Genomic DNA, 12,740 nt, shown 5'->3' with positions numbered 1-12,740 from the left:
AGTCTTCTTCTCTTTGATGAAGACTGACTAGCATGGATCACTTTACAAAAACTCTTTATTTATTCCCTCTTGAGAGACTGTTTTTAACCTTTTCTTGGTTGGTTTATGAATGTTTTGAGGTCAAGCCTTATCAGGAATGTCTCTAAAGGGACACGTCCTTTGCAGCCATAAGAGGCCTGTTCTGCATTTTCCAACCAGCAAACTGCTCTGGAAGCTTTCTTCATAAGACTTTTACTATAGCAATACATTTTAAAATATTTTATAAAGATTATTATAGAGAAAATATTCTTAACTTGGGAGAAAAATTCAGCTCACATCACTAATATTGTAACACTTCCTCAGCAGTGCACTGAATACCAGCCCAAATTATTTGCTCCAGTCTGCGGTAACAAATTCAACCCAGGAACCTCTGACCTCTGATTTTCAAGATTCATATTATTTACTTTATTGTTAGGTAGTTCATTATCCTTTTAAGTCAGTGAATTTTTTTTGGAAACCCATTCATTGTTATTGGTCAATAATGGGCATATGCTAATGAAAAGATAATCTGTTTTCAATGCCGTCAATTGATATACTCGGAAAACTCCCTGCTCCTCTTTAAATTTTGCACACTTCACTTGACAGATGAGGTGTCAGTTCAATGTAATGTCAAACAGCACCACCTCTGTCAGTTATACTCATATTAATTGACATCAATTACTCAATTTGCTCCACTTAACATCAGGAAACTGAAGGCACATGAAGCTGCAAAGGCTATTGGTCCTGACAATATTCTGCCAATAATAATGAATATAAAACAAGGAATTGTGGATGCTGGAAATATGAAACAAAAACAAAAATTGTTGGAGAAACTCAGCAGGGCTTGCAGCATCCGTGGAGAGAAAGAGGAGTTAACAGTTTGAGTCCACTGACTCTTCTTCTGAACTGAGTACTTGCCTTAGTTCAAGTTACCTTGAGCTTTTTGGAAGGATTTCTGCCATGAGGCCTAGTGAGTTTTTCCACCAAATCTAACTAAATGTGCCCTTTAACTATCTACCATACACCTATAGCATCTGTCATGCCCAATTCTGGCCTAATTTTACCAGGTGCTGTTCCTAGAACAACTTGCAACTCAGTGGATATCCCAGAATTCACAGGGATGCCTCACACCAAAAGGTAAAAGTAAAGTTGCTGCAATCTTACTGGTCCATAGGGCTCTCCTGTTAGCGAGATAGTGGTCTAACCTGAAAGTCACCATGCCTCAGGAGAGGGGAGAAGCTGAGAAGAAGAGTCCTTCATAGTAACCTCAGCTAGTGGAGCAATTGAACTCATGCTGCTGCTATCACTCTGCAACACAAACCAGCTATCCAGCCAATTGAGCTAACAGTCCCCTAGCCCTACCCCATCTTTGAAAGCCTGTTGTGTACCCAGAGAAGCACCATCAGTCTGAAGCTTCCCTACATGGTTCCTGACATTTACCCCAGATGTGGCAGGCAGAGTGAAATTGCTGCCCCACCCTGCGTGTAGAGATCTGCATGCCCTGCTGGATTGTGTGGTACAGACATTTTCTTGCCCAGGACCAGCTTTGGAAGCCGCAACACCACACCACAACAGCCTAGTCCAAGGTTACTGACTGGGTTAAAGCATTTCCATTAATCCAGAGCAATCCACAGCACTGTAAGGTGTAGGTCAATGACCTTTACTGTGCGTGTGAGGGCCACCACCTTCTGTCTTTTACCTCACATTCATTCTGTCTCAGCTACTGAGCGAATGTCCCACCAAGGCTCATGCTCTAACACTCTCACTATTGCCTGCAACATTTTCCCTCACTTGCTGTACCTACCACAAGCTCCAACACCACCATCCCTGCGTGCCCTCTATACAGCCTCTAACTCACTTGGGCCACCTCCCCAACTGCACCAACTCTATCATTCTGCCATCCACTTTCATCTCCCATTGTACCTGGCTGTCTCTTATTCCAAGAGGAAGCAAAGCCCCCACTAAGCCAGAAAGATTCAAGACATGTGGCAGGTTGTCTGACATTCACCTCCTCACCCCTTATGCGGAGGCCAATCTGATTCTATATGCCCTGAGTGGCTGACTGACCATGTCCAAGTCCCTGGACTGAAGTTGGAAGTTGCTCTTGCCTTACTGTGCAGGGACACCTGAGCAAAGGTTATCCCTCTTGACTGACCTGAGGCTTGCTGACAAACATGGCAAATTGCCTTCCATTGTGTCTGCACTAAATGCCAAGGCAAGACATAAGTAATATGAGCTGTGTAGGTCTGGCTGAGTGGCAAAGCAAAAGAAAAGGTGAGGGAAGACAGGGCTGTTGAAAGCATCCAGGTAGGCCCAGAGAGAATGAGTTCTATGATAGCAAGCAAAGAGCCTGGAGATGCACCCTACATATGTCCAGTATATGAGTGGTTGCGTGTTCCTGAGTGTACAATGTCCTTGCTGTAGGATTACAATGATAATTGCCAGTGGATAACTAGCTATTATTAATCCAAGATGCAGCATTGAGATGCAGGAGTGTCCTGAGAGGTGAGTGGAGATGTGCCATGAAGATTCTTAGAGACTGGGACATATCAGATTATCAGTGCCTGTGGCCAGTGTCCCTGAGTGTGACTTGAGATGGCCGTGCACTGTTCTAACATGGAATGGCCTTCAGAGCAAGTGGTGAGCTCAATTCACCAGGTACCTGCTCTGATTTCCAGGTTAAGTTTTATTGATGTCTAGCCTATTGGCACGTTTGACCAGATAGGAAGCTGAATACTAATCCACTGAATTGGGGCTGTTAACAATGCATTTAACATTCAATAACCCCCCTTAACTAACAACTAGCAAAAAAACTCACCCCGCTACTTGTCAAAGGCATAAAAGGTAAAATGAGATGCTCCTGATATTGCAATCAGCCTCACCATCTGCTCATTCAATTCTGCCACAAATTTCTCCACAGCCCACATTGCTCAGACTCCTATTAAGATTCTGTCCCATCAGTTTACTCTCAATCATCAATAGCATGATGGAAGGGGTCATCAACTGTATTTTCTTAACAATAACCTGATCATTCATGTTTAATTTAGGTTCTACCCAGGCCACTCAGTTCTGGAAATAAAAACAAAAAGTGCTGGAGAAACTCCACATGTAGATCTAGTAGCATCTCCATGACTCCTCTTCAGAACTAAACAGGGCTGGAAAATGATGTTTTAAAAGTTGTTGACAAAGAGGGCAAAGAGTGATTGGGACAGTTGGTGAGTGTGCCCAGAGCAAAAGATAATGGTGGTAAAAGAGTGATGTTGTTGCAAAATAGGTGTTAATGATAGGTGGGTATAGTCAAAATTGAGTTGGCTTTGCGGAGAGCAAACCTCCACAAACAAGACACCTGGAAGGGGAGGGGAGTTGGGAAGGTGTAATCAAAATGGAGGACAGATTTCATGTTCTAAAGTTATTGAACTCAATGTTAAGTCTGAATCTGTAAGGTGCTTGGGCGGAAAATGATGTGCTGTTCCTCCAGCTTATGTTGGGCTTCACTGGAACACTGCATCTAGGTTGGAAATGTGAGCAATGGGGCAAGAAGATGTATTGAAATGACAAGCAACTAGAAAGGTTGGGTTCATTCATACAGACAGAAAGGAGGTGTCCCATAAAATGATCACCCAGACTGCTTTTCATCTCACAAATGCAGAGGAGACCCAACTGTGAATATTGAATACTGTAGACTAGATTGAAAGAAGTATAAGTAATTACTGCAATACCTTAAAGGTGTGTTTGGACCCCCGAGATAGTGAGAAGAGCAGAGATAAAAAGGCAAGTGTTAAACCTTTTCTGATTACATGGTAATGTGCCATGGAGGTTGAGGAAATGTTAGGAGTGACAGAAGATTGGACTAGGATGCATGGAGGGAATGGTGCCTGTGGAAGCTGACAAGGAAAGGGTGGGAAATATGTGTTCAGTAGTGGCACCTGCTGGAGCTGATGGAAATGATGGAAGATGATGAAAGTTCCTCTTCTCATTATAGCCTTGGTTCAAAATTGGACAAAAGCTGAATTGCAGAGGTTTGGTGAGAGTGATTGATTGCCTTGATATCAAGCTGCATATGACCAAATATGTCATCAAGGAGTCTGGGCAAAATTACAGTCAATAGGAATCGAGGGGAGAGCTCTGTCTGGGTTGGAGTCATACCTGGCACAAAGGAAAATGGCTGTGGTTGTCGGAGATCAGTCATCTCAGCCCTAGGACATCACTGCAGGAGTTCCTCAGGGTAGTGTTCTAGACCCAAATATCTTCAGCTACATCATCAATGACCTTCTCTCCATCATAAAGTTAGAAGTGGGGATGTTCGCTGATGATTGCATAATGTTTAGCATCATTCGCAACTCTTCAGAAACTGAAGCAGTCCATGGCCAAATGCAGCAAGACTTTGGCAATGTCCATGTTTGGGCTGAAAGTGGCATTCAATGGCATTACCATCACTGAATCCCTCACAAGGACCAGGATGTGAATAACCATTAACAAGAAATTGACTGAGCCATTTAAATATGACTGCGTGAGTAGCTCACTTCCTGACACCCCAAAGCATGTTCCCTATCTACAAGGCACAAGTTAAGAATGTGGTGGAATATGCTACACTTGCCTGAATGAATGCAGCTCCAACAATACTCAAGATGTTTAACAGCTTCAAGTACAAAGCAGCTGACTTGATTGACACCACATCCACAAGCACCAATGCTCAGTAGTAGTGCAGTGTACTATCTACAAGATGTAGTGCAGAAATTCACCAAGGCTCCACAGCACTTCTGAACCCAAACCCCATTATCATATAGAAGGTTAAGGGTAGCAGATACATGGGAACACCATCACCTGCAAGTGCCCCTCCAAGCCCCTCACCACCCTAATGTGGAAATGTATCATCGTTCCTTCAATGCCATCAGGTCAAAATCCTGGAATTGCCTCCTTATTGGCTGTTGTGTCTAACTACACCAAATGGAATATACTGGTTCGAGAAGGCAGCTCATCACCACCTTCGCAAGGGCATCTCAGGATGAGCAATAAACGCCGGCCAACCAGTGATGTCCAAGAATGAGTAAATAAAAACTTGATATTATACTGACTCGTATCTGAGAGTGAGAACAAACTGAACCGAGCTATATTTCTAAATGCTATAAGGTGGAATGCAATTATCCATTTTGTATGAGTTAAAATCAACAACGAGAACAGTTTTGAAATGTGCAAGATGGGAAACCAACTTGTTTATAAATTGTAAATATACAATGTCACTTTAATGCTGGGCTATTTATTTCACAGGAAAGCTTATAGAATCCTTCGAATTGGCATCTTGCAGACTTTGATTCTACAACCTTTGCTTCAGTTCATTTCAACAGTCTTGTGGGCAGATGGAAAGTTTGATAGCAGAGAGGTAACCTCTGAGATTTACTTGTATAAATATTAATATGCAGATTTAGTAAACAGTCCCAAGTAAGTGTGACATCTTTCAAATGGAAATTTACTCAAGATTTATTCAAGGCTTTTTTTTGTTAAAAATTATTTTGCACCAGTTTTTAACAAAATTAAACTATTTTGAATTATATTTAATGAACTATGAGAGGACATTTTGATTTTTAATTAAGTGTTTTTTTCGCAAATAGAGTTAGTAAATTTTGGTTATTGTTAACCATTAATAGTCACCATTAGCAGTTATTCATTCTCCTAGCTGATCATTATCCACTCCTTTGTTTGTCCAACTATTCTTCTCTCTCTTTGGGCTCTATTTCCACCTTTCCTTTACTCCTAGCCCCCTTCCCCCACCCTATCATCTGTATAAAAAGCAACTTTTCCTCGCTACCATCAGTTCTGAGGAAGGGTAACTCTACCTGAAATGTTAACTCTGATTTCTCTCCACAGATGCTGCCAGACCTGCTGAGCTTTTTTCAGCAATTTCTGTTTTTGTTAGTAAACTTTGGACCCGGTTTGTAATTTCTGCAATTCCTGGCTCTCCTCTAGAGTTAAATTGCTATCGACGTGAATCATTAGAAAGTATAGAATCTTTATATATGATAGTAAATACAGTAATGTTTTCTAATTTTTTATTTCCTCAAGAAGTCAGTGATACTTTCAATCTGTGACATTTTGTGCTTGAATCCATGCAAATTGGGAATAAAGTTGATATTTTCTAAGTTAATTTTGACCTTTAAACCCTTTTGAGACTTGGGACAATAATTGCTGATTGGTATTACGTGAGAATGCCCGTATATATCTATAGTTTACTAATCATTGTGATTGGGTTGCAGGGAGGCAAATGGATGTTACTATAAATCTGCACCAAAATATACATGGATTCTTGTGTGTTCCAGTACTGTGGTTATGAAAATGGTAGAAATGTCCTCACACAATTCGTTGTAAACTGTTGTTCGTCATGTCACTTCTGAGAATGTCTCTACATAACAAGAGCTCAAGGCATTTTTGTCACTTGTTTCATAACTTTCCACTGAATTGCACAGAAATGCTGATAATTCTAAATGCTGAACATTTTAAATTAGTATTTATTCACCACTCTAACAGTTGCATTTATCTCATGTATGTACTCTTTCTCCATTTTTCTTTTCCTTCAATTGTTCATCTAATTCTTAAATATGCACATTGTTTTAACTGTAATCATCATCTGCAGTAGCACACCAAAGCATCGGTACCTTTTGCTCCCTCTCCTAAATCACAAACATTGAATCTTCTGTCCAGGTACTGTAATTCTAGGCACTCAATAATTGAAAATCTTCCATTTCTATTGGTTCAAACACAGAAGTCACTACAAACATTTGGGCAGCAATGTCAGCAAAACAAAATAAATCATGAACAACAAAATATTTATGTCTTGGAATACACTTAATTATATGGACAACAGATGTTTTAATGGGATAGGCACATGTATACCCATCATGACCAAATTTAAAGTTTTCGAGCTTGTGGATGAGGTTGTAGACATGCTCACTGAACTGGTGGGTTTGGTTGCAAATGTTTCATCCCTGCTGGGTAACATCGTCAGTGCGCCTCCGCTGAAGCGTCAGTGTTCCGTCCCTCTTGTTATTTATATGCCTCGGTTTGCTGGGGTGGTTGGCATTGCTTCCAGTTTTGTTTCTCAGTGGTTTGTACACAGATTCTAATTCAATGTGTTTGTTGATGGAGTTCCGGTTGGTATACCACGCCTCCAGGAATTCCCTGGCATGTCTCTGTTTGGCTTGTGCGATTATCAATGTGTTGTCCCAGTCAAATTCGTGTCCCTTGTTGTCCATGTGTAGTGAGACAAGTGAGAATTGGTTGTATCTCTTGGTGGCTATTTGGTGTTCATGCATCCGTATTGTCAATTTTCTTCCTTATACTTATATGGAGTCTTCAAAAAAAATGGATACCCGAAAAACACAATCCGCCATTACCTCTGAGACAGACCACAACAGGAAGACACAACATGACCAGACACACTAATCACCCTACCATACATCAGGAACATTTCAGAAATGACCACAAAACTACTCAGACGTCTAAGTATCAGAGAAGCCCACAAACCAACAACCACCCTATGACAGCTACTGACGAACATAAAGGATCCCATACCTGAAACCAGCAAAACTGGGGTAATATACAAAATACCATGCAATGACTGTGAGAAACACTACATAGGCCAGACCGGAAGAAAATTGATAATATGGACAAACATGAACGCCAAATAGCTACCAAGAGACATGACCAATTCTCAATTGTCTCACCACACACGGACAACAGGGGACACAAATTTGACTGGGACAACGCATCGATAATTGCACAAGCCAGACAGAGACATGCTAGGGAATTCCTGGAGGCCTGGTATTCCAACCAGAACTCCATCAATAAGCACATTGAATTAGAACCTGTGTACAAACCACTGAGAAACAAAACCGGAAGTAATACCAACCACGCCAGCAAACCGAGGCAAATAAATAACAAGAGGGACAGAACACCTGCGCTTCACTAGAGGCGCACTGACAATGTTACCTAGAAGGGTTACCAAACACACCGGCTCGGCGAACAGGTCTACAATCTTATGACCAAATTCGTTAAGTTTGAGACTGAAAGTTGGTTTGGCATTCAGCCTTCATAGATAACGTTTCCCCAGGTTTCTGCTAAATACATCCCCATATGACTTGACAATAATCAAAAACAGGATAGAGTGCTTCACCACCATTTGATGTCTTCCTTAACTATGCAGATAAAATCAGCAACTTTGAGACTGACTAGTCAAGTTTATGTCATGATACTAAGCAGACCACAAACAACTTGTATATGAATACGTTATGTCACTAGTCTCTTCAATTTAGGCGTTCATCCATGTAAACTTCAAAGTTTACTTTGCTTTCACTTAAATCAATATTTACTGAGGTCTCCAATTTTATCTTATTGTGGTAGATTTAGAAAAGTTCATGATGTGATGTAGTAGAAAAATATTAACATGGCAGCCAAAAGTCTAGAGCTTCTTTTAAACTATACTTACCAGAGAAATTTTGTGTTACAGGTAAATTCAAGCAATCCCTTATTTTACATCAAGATCATGCTGAACATATCTGTTCTATTGTCTTTATACGTACTTAACTTGTCACTGAAGGCTGCGTTTGGAATTTCAGAAGCAGGCTATCATCTCAAAGCCAAATATGCAATTATAATTATCTATATCATCCTCAGCAATCTGCAGCCATTGATTCTAGAATGCCTTGCAACGTATAATGTCATTCCCTGTGTGGCTCTATATCCCTCAAAAGACAGAGCATCGAGTAAGTGGAACCTCAATTAATATGAAATGTCACTTATCAATAATGAACATGAAATTGTGTAGGAAGGATACTTTAAGAGATGAAAAATATTTTTTGATATGTTAACACAAGCAATGCTTTTATTAAGAGATAATAAGGTGTAGAGCTGGATGAACACAGCAGGCCAAGCAGCATCAGAGGAGCAGGAAAGCTGACGTTTCGGGTCTGGACCCTTCTTCAGAAATGGGGGAGGGGAAGGGGATTCTGAAATAAATAGAGAGAGTGGGAGGCAGATGGAAGGTGGATAAAGGAGCAGATAGGTGGAGAGGAGACGCACAGGTCAAGGAGGCAGGGATGGAGCCAGTAAAGGTGAGTGTAGGTGGTGAATTAGGATGGGGGTTGGTCAGTCAAGGGAAGATGGACAGGTCAAGGAGGCGGGGATAAGGCTGGTAAGTGAGTGAGGTGGGAGGAGCGGATAGGTGGGAGAAAAGGCGGACAGGTTAGGGAGGCGGGGACAAACTGGGCTGGTTTTGGGATGAGGTCGGGGGTGGGGAGATTTTGAAGCTTGTGAAGTCCACATTGAGGCTGTTGGGAACTTGCACTTGGTAATAGGTAATGATCTGGAGGAGGTGGATGATATGTGTTGGCCTTCCCAGTGATGCCCGCACTCATGAATCAACTTTAAAAAATGAAACTGATAGATTTTAGTATAATGTGGAATAGAGCTTTGTAGTTTTGCTGTAGTTTTGAATATGGATTATTCCCCTGGAAGTATCTTGTCAGGGTTTTTGTTTATTTACTGCTTCGACACTGTAGGGATTCTATGATTCAAGGATATAACTAGGTTTAGATCTTCAGTTAAGTCTTACTGTTGCTGCCTGTTCCTACAATGTTTTTATATCTTTCTCTTCTTCGTTATTTCCCCCCCAGGATAATATCTAGAGCAGGTATTTAATTTTATCTGAATTTGGACCACCTGAATCAAGTTGGGTAAGAAGTGAATGTGGCAGGCAATACTTCTCCTAACTTATATGACTGTACTTCTACATAGAGCTTACCACAAAGGGTGAGCATAATTGGCCTTTTTAAGTTATTGTGCAGGCATAGCCATGCAAAGAATTTAGATGCAGTGCATTTGAATGAATAAATTGTGGTGGTGGATATGGATGAGGCCACTGTGCTTCAAGGGGAGGTACTATTTGAGCTTTGTCAGATGCTGCAGTCAGAAACATAAGGCTATAAGTTATAGGAGCAGAATTAGGCCATTCAGTCCATTGAGTCTGCTCCACCATTCGATGTTGGCTAATAAGTTTCTCAACCCCATTTTCCTGCCTTCTCCCTATAATCCTTGACCTCCTTACTAATCAAAAACCTATCTATCTCTGTCTTAAATGCACTCAGTGACTTGGCCTCCACAGTCCTCTGTGGCAATGAGTTCCACAGATTAATCACTGTCTGGCTGAAGAAATTCCTCCTCATCTCACTTGTAAAGTTTCATCCATTCAGTCTGAGACTGTGCCCTCGGGTTCTAGTCTCTCCTACTAATGGATACTTCTTCTCCACATCCACTCTATCCAAGTCTCTCAATATTCTGTAAGTTTCAATGAGATCTCCCCTCATCCTTCAAAACGCCAATGAATACAGACCCAGAGTCCTCAACTGCTCCTCATATGACAAGCTCCTCATCCCTGGGGCTATTCTTGTAAACCTCCTCTGGACCGCCTCCAACACCATCACATCCTTCCTCAGATATGGGGCCCAAAACTGTTCAGAATATTTCAAAGGTCGTCTGACCTGAGCCTTGTACAGAGACAGCAGTACATCTCTGCTCTTGTATTCTAGCCCTCTTGAAATGAATGCTAACATTACATTTGCCTTTCGAATTGCCAACTGAACCTGCATGTTAACCCGAAGAGAATCCTGAACTGGGACTCTTAATTCCTTTTTTCTTCAGGTTTCAGAAGCCTTTTGCCATATAGAAAATAGTCTACATCTCAATTCTTCCCACCAAAGCACAAAATCTCACACTTTCCCAGGGCATGGATAGCACAGTCTGTAACTATCAAGGTTGCTGTGGCCCAATGGTTCTATCTCACTGGCTTGTTGCAGGCTGGTCAATACTTGTTCCAAGTAGTCAATATCCTCTAATGGAGGGGTGAGGGGTGTGTAACTACATCTCCTTCATGATGGACCAGTGAAGCAAGGAAGGGAAGTGTTAACATTGAGCACATTTGAGCTTTAGCAAACCTGAATTATTCACTTACATGGGGAGTTCCTGGATCTAACCTACATTGTTTTGTGTATGACCCTCCAGCAGTCAAGCAATTTCTTGAACCGAAAAAGATACTTGCCCCCTCCCCCTCACCTTCAAAATACATCTCGTTTGTGACCACAGATGGAAATAATGTTTCCTGGCAGTAACCATGATTTACTCACTCTGACTGTCTTCTGTTTTACTTCTATTCAAATCAAATCATGCGCTTTGAGCAGTTGCTCAGCGAGGTTTCCCAATTTATTTTGGCTCCTAATGGGATATTCCAAATTGTCAAGTTCCCAGGGTGAGGAAGGATGAACTAGTTCACCATCTTTATTTACCTCTCTCCACTATTAGTCACAGCAAGGTTAATTTGAAAAGGATACCTTCCTTTGTGGATATCTGTCTGTTTTAAAGAGACTAAATTTAACCAGCTTTTGTTGTATTAAACAAAGAGAGAGTTTGTAAGTTACTACTTCTGTGAGGAAATAATAATGTAACACGTGTACACCTTACAACACCTTAGAAATGAGGGGTGAGTTCAAAAAAGGTATATTTGAAAAGTTATATAGAGCAGTCCCTGGGTTCCATGAAGTGTAGATAACAGAATTCTGTGGCCATTATGTAGGGTGATACCAGTCATTCTGGTGTTGGTAGTTGAGCAGTTGATTTTGAGATGATTATCTTTTCCAAAAAGGGAGAGACTTCCTTTCTTTTTACCTCCTGCTGGAGTGATTAGAAGTTTTCATTCAGAACACAGAGACTGTGTTTGAAATTTGCTTTTAATCTTTGCTCTTGTATATTCTTGAAAAGAAAATACACAAGCATGTCTCATGCAGACTGTTAGTTTTGTTTCATCATGTTTACAGTCTGAGATAACTTACGGGAGATCACGGTTCAGTTTGTAATTCATTTATCCCTTTGATGCCCTCCTTTTTTGAAGTTTCCTTGACCCCTGTCAGATGTGACATTCCAGGGCATCCATGGAATAATCCACACAGGCCTCCATACAGTCCTTAAATTATATTGCACAGGATTTACATTTTCGTATCATTCATTAGCGGTATATTCCCTTTTCTTAAGAAAAACATATGTTGTAATTAATAAGTTCCATATGCCCACAGATGTTATCTGGGCTTATATTCCATCACCATAACTGATTACAGGCTGGCTATATTGTAAATTTATCCCCTTCATAATTCCAGTCAGGAATCTTATGTCGCATGCAGACCTCGTTTACAATGGGAGCCATTTGCTGTTATTGGAAATCTTACTAAACAAATTATCAGCATACTCAAACAATGTTGTTGTTCCCTGGACTGACTGGAAGAGCTCTCCTGCCTTAATTGTGCCTCCAGGTTTATTGTTGCATTCTGCATAACTTTGCATGCTAAAGGCGGGGAGGAGATGGTCGAGTGGTATTATCGCTGGACTATTAATCTTTTTTTCATTCATTTGTGGGATGTGGATGTCGCTGGCTGGCCAGCATTTCTTGCCCATCCCCAGTTGCCCTTGAGAAGGTGGTGGTGATCTGCCTTCTTGAACCACTACAGTCCTCCTGCTGTGGGTTGACCCACAATGCTATTAGGGAGAGAATTCCAGGATTTTGACCCAGCAACAGTGAAGGAACGGTGATAAATTTCCAAGTCAGGATGGTGGGTGACTTGGAGGGGAACTTGGAGGTAGTGGTGTTCCCATATGTCTGATGACCTTGTCCTTCTAGGTGGAATTGG

General features: G+C 41.2%; 1 protein-coding gene across 1 annotated transcript in view; it reads left to right on the top strand.

Moving 5' to 3' along the window:
• LOC109916305 (organic solute transporter subunit alpha-like) overlaps positions 1–12,740 on the top strand; it is a 31,824-nt gene that overhangs the window by 14,347 nt on the left and 4,737 nt on the right. Inside the window, exons 5-6 of the mRNA XM_020516023.2 lie at positions 5,287–5,398; positions 8,519–8,774. Of these exons, the coding sequence (XP_020371612.1) occupies positions 5,287–5,398; positions 8,519–8,774 (368 nt within the window). The remainder of the gene's footprint in view (positions 1–5,286; positions 5,399–8,518; positions 8,775–12,740) is intronic.

Source organism: Rhincodon typus, chromosome 8 (assembly GCF_021869965.1).
Source record: "Rhincodon typus isolate 14 chromosome 8, sRhiTyp1.1, whole genome shotgun sequence".
Classification (NCBI taxonomy): domain Eukaryota; kingdom Metazoa; phylum Chordata; class Chondrichthyes; order Orectolobiformes; family Rhincodontidae; genus Rhincodon; species Rhincodon typus.
This window is presented reverse-complemented; position numbering and strand designations above follow the sequence as displayed.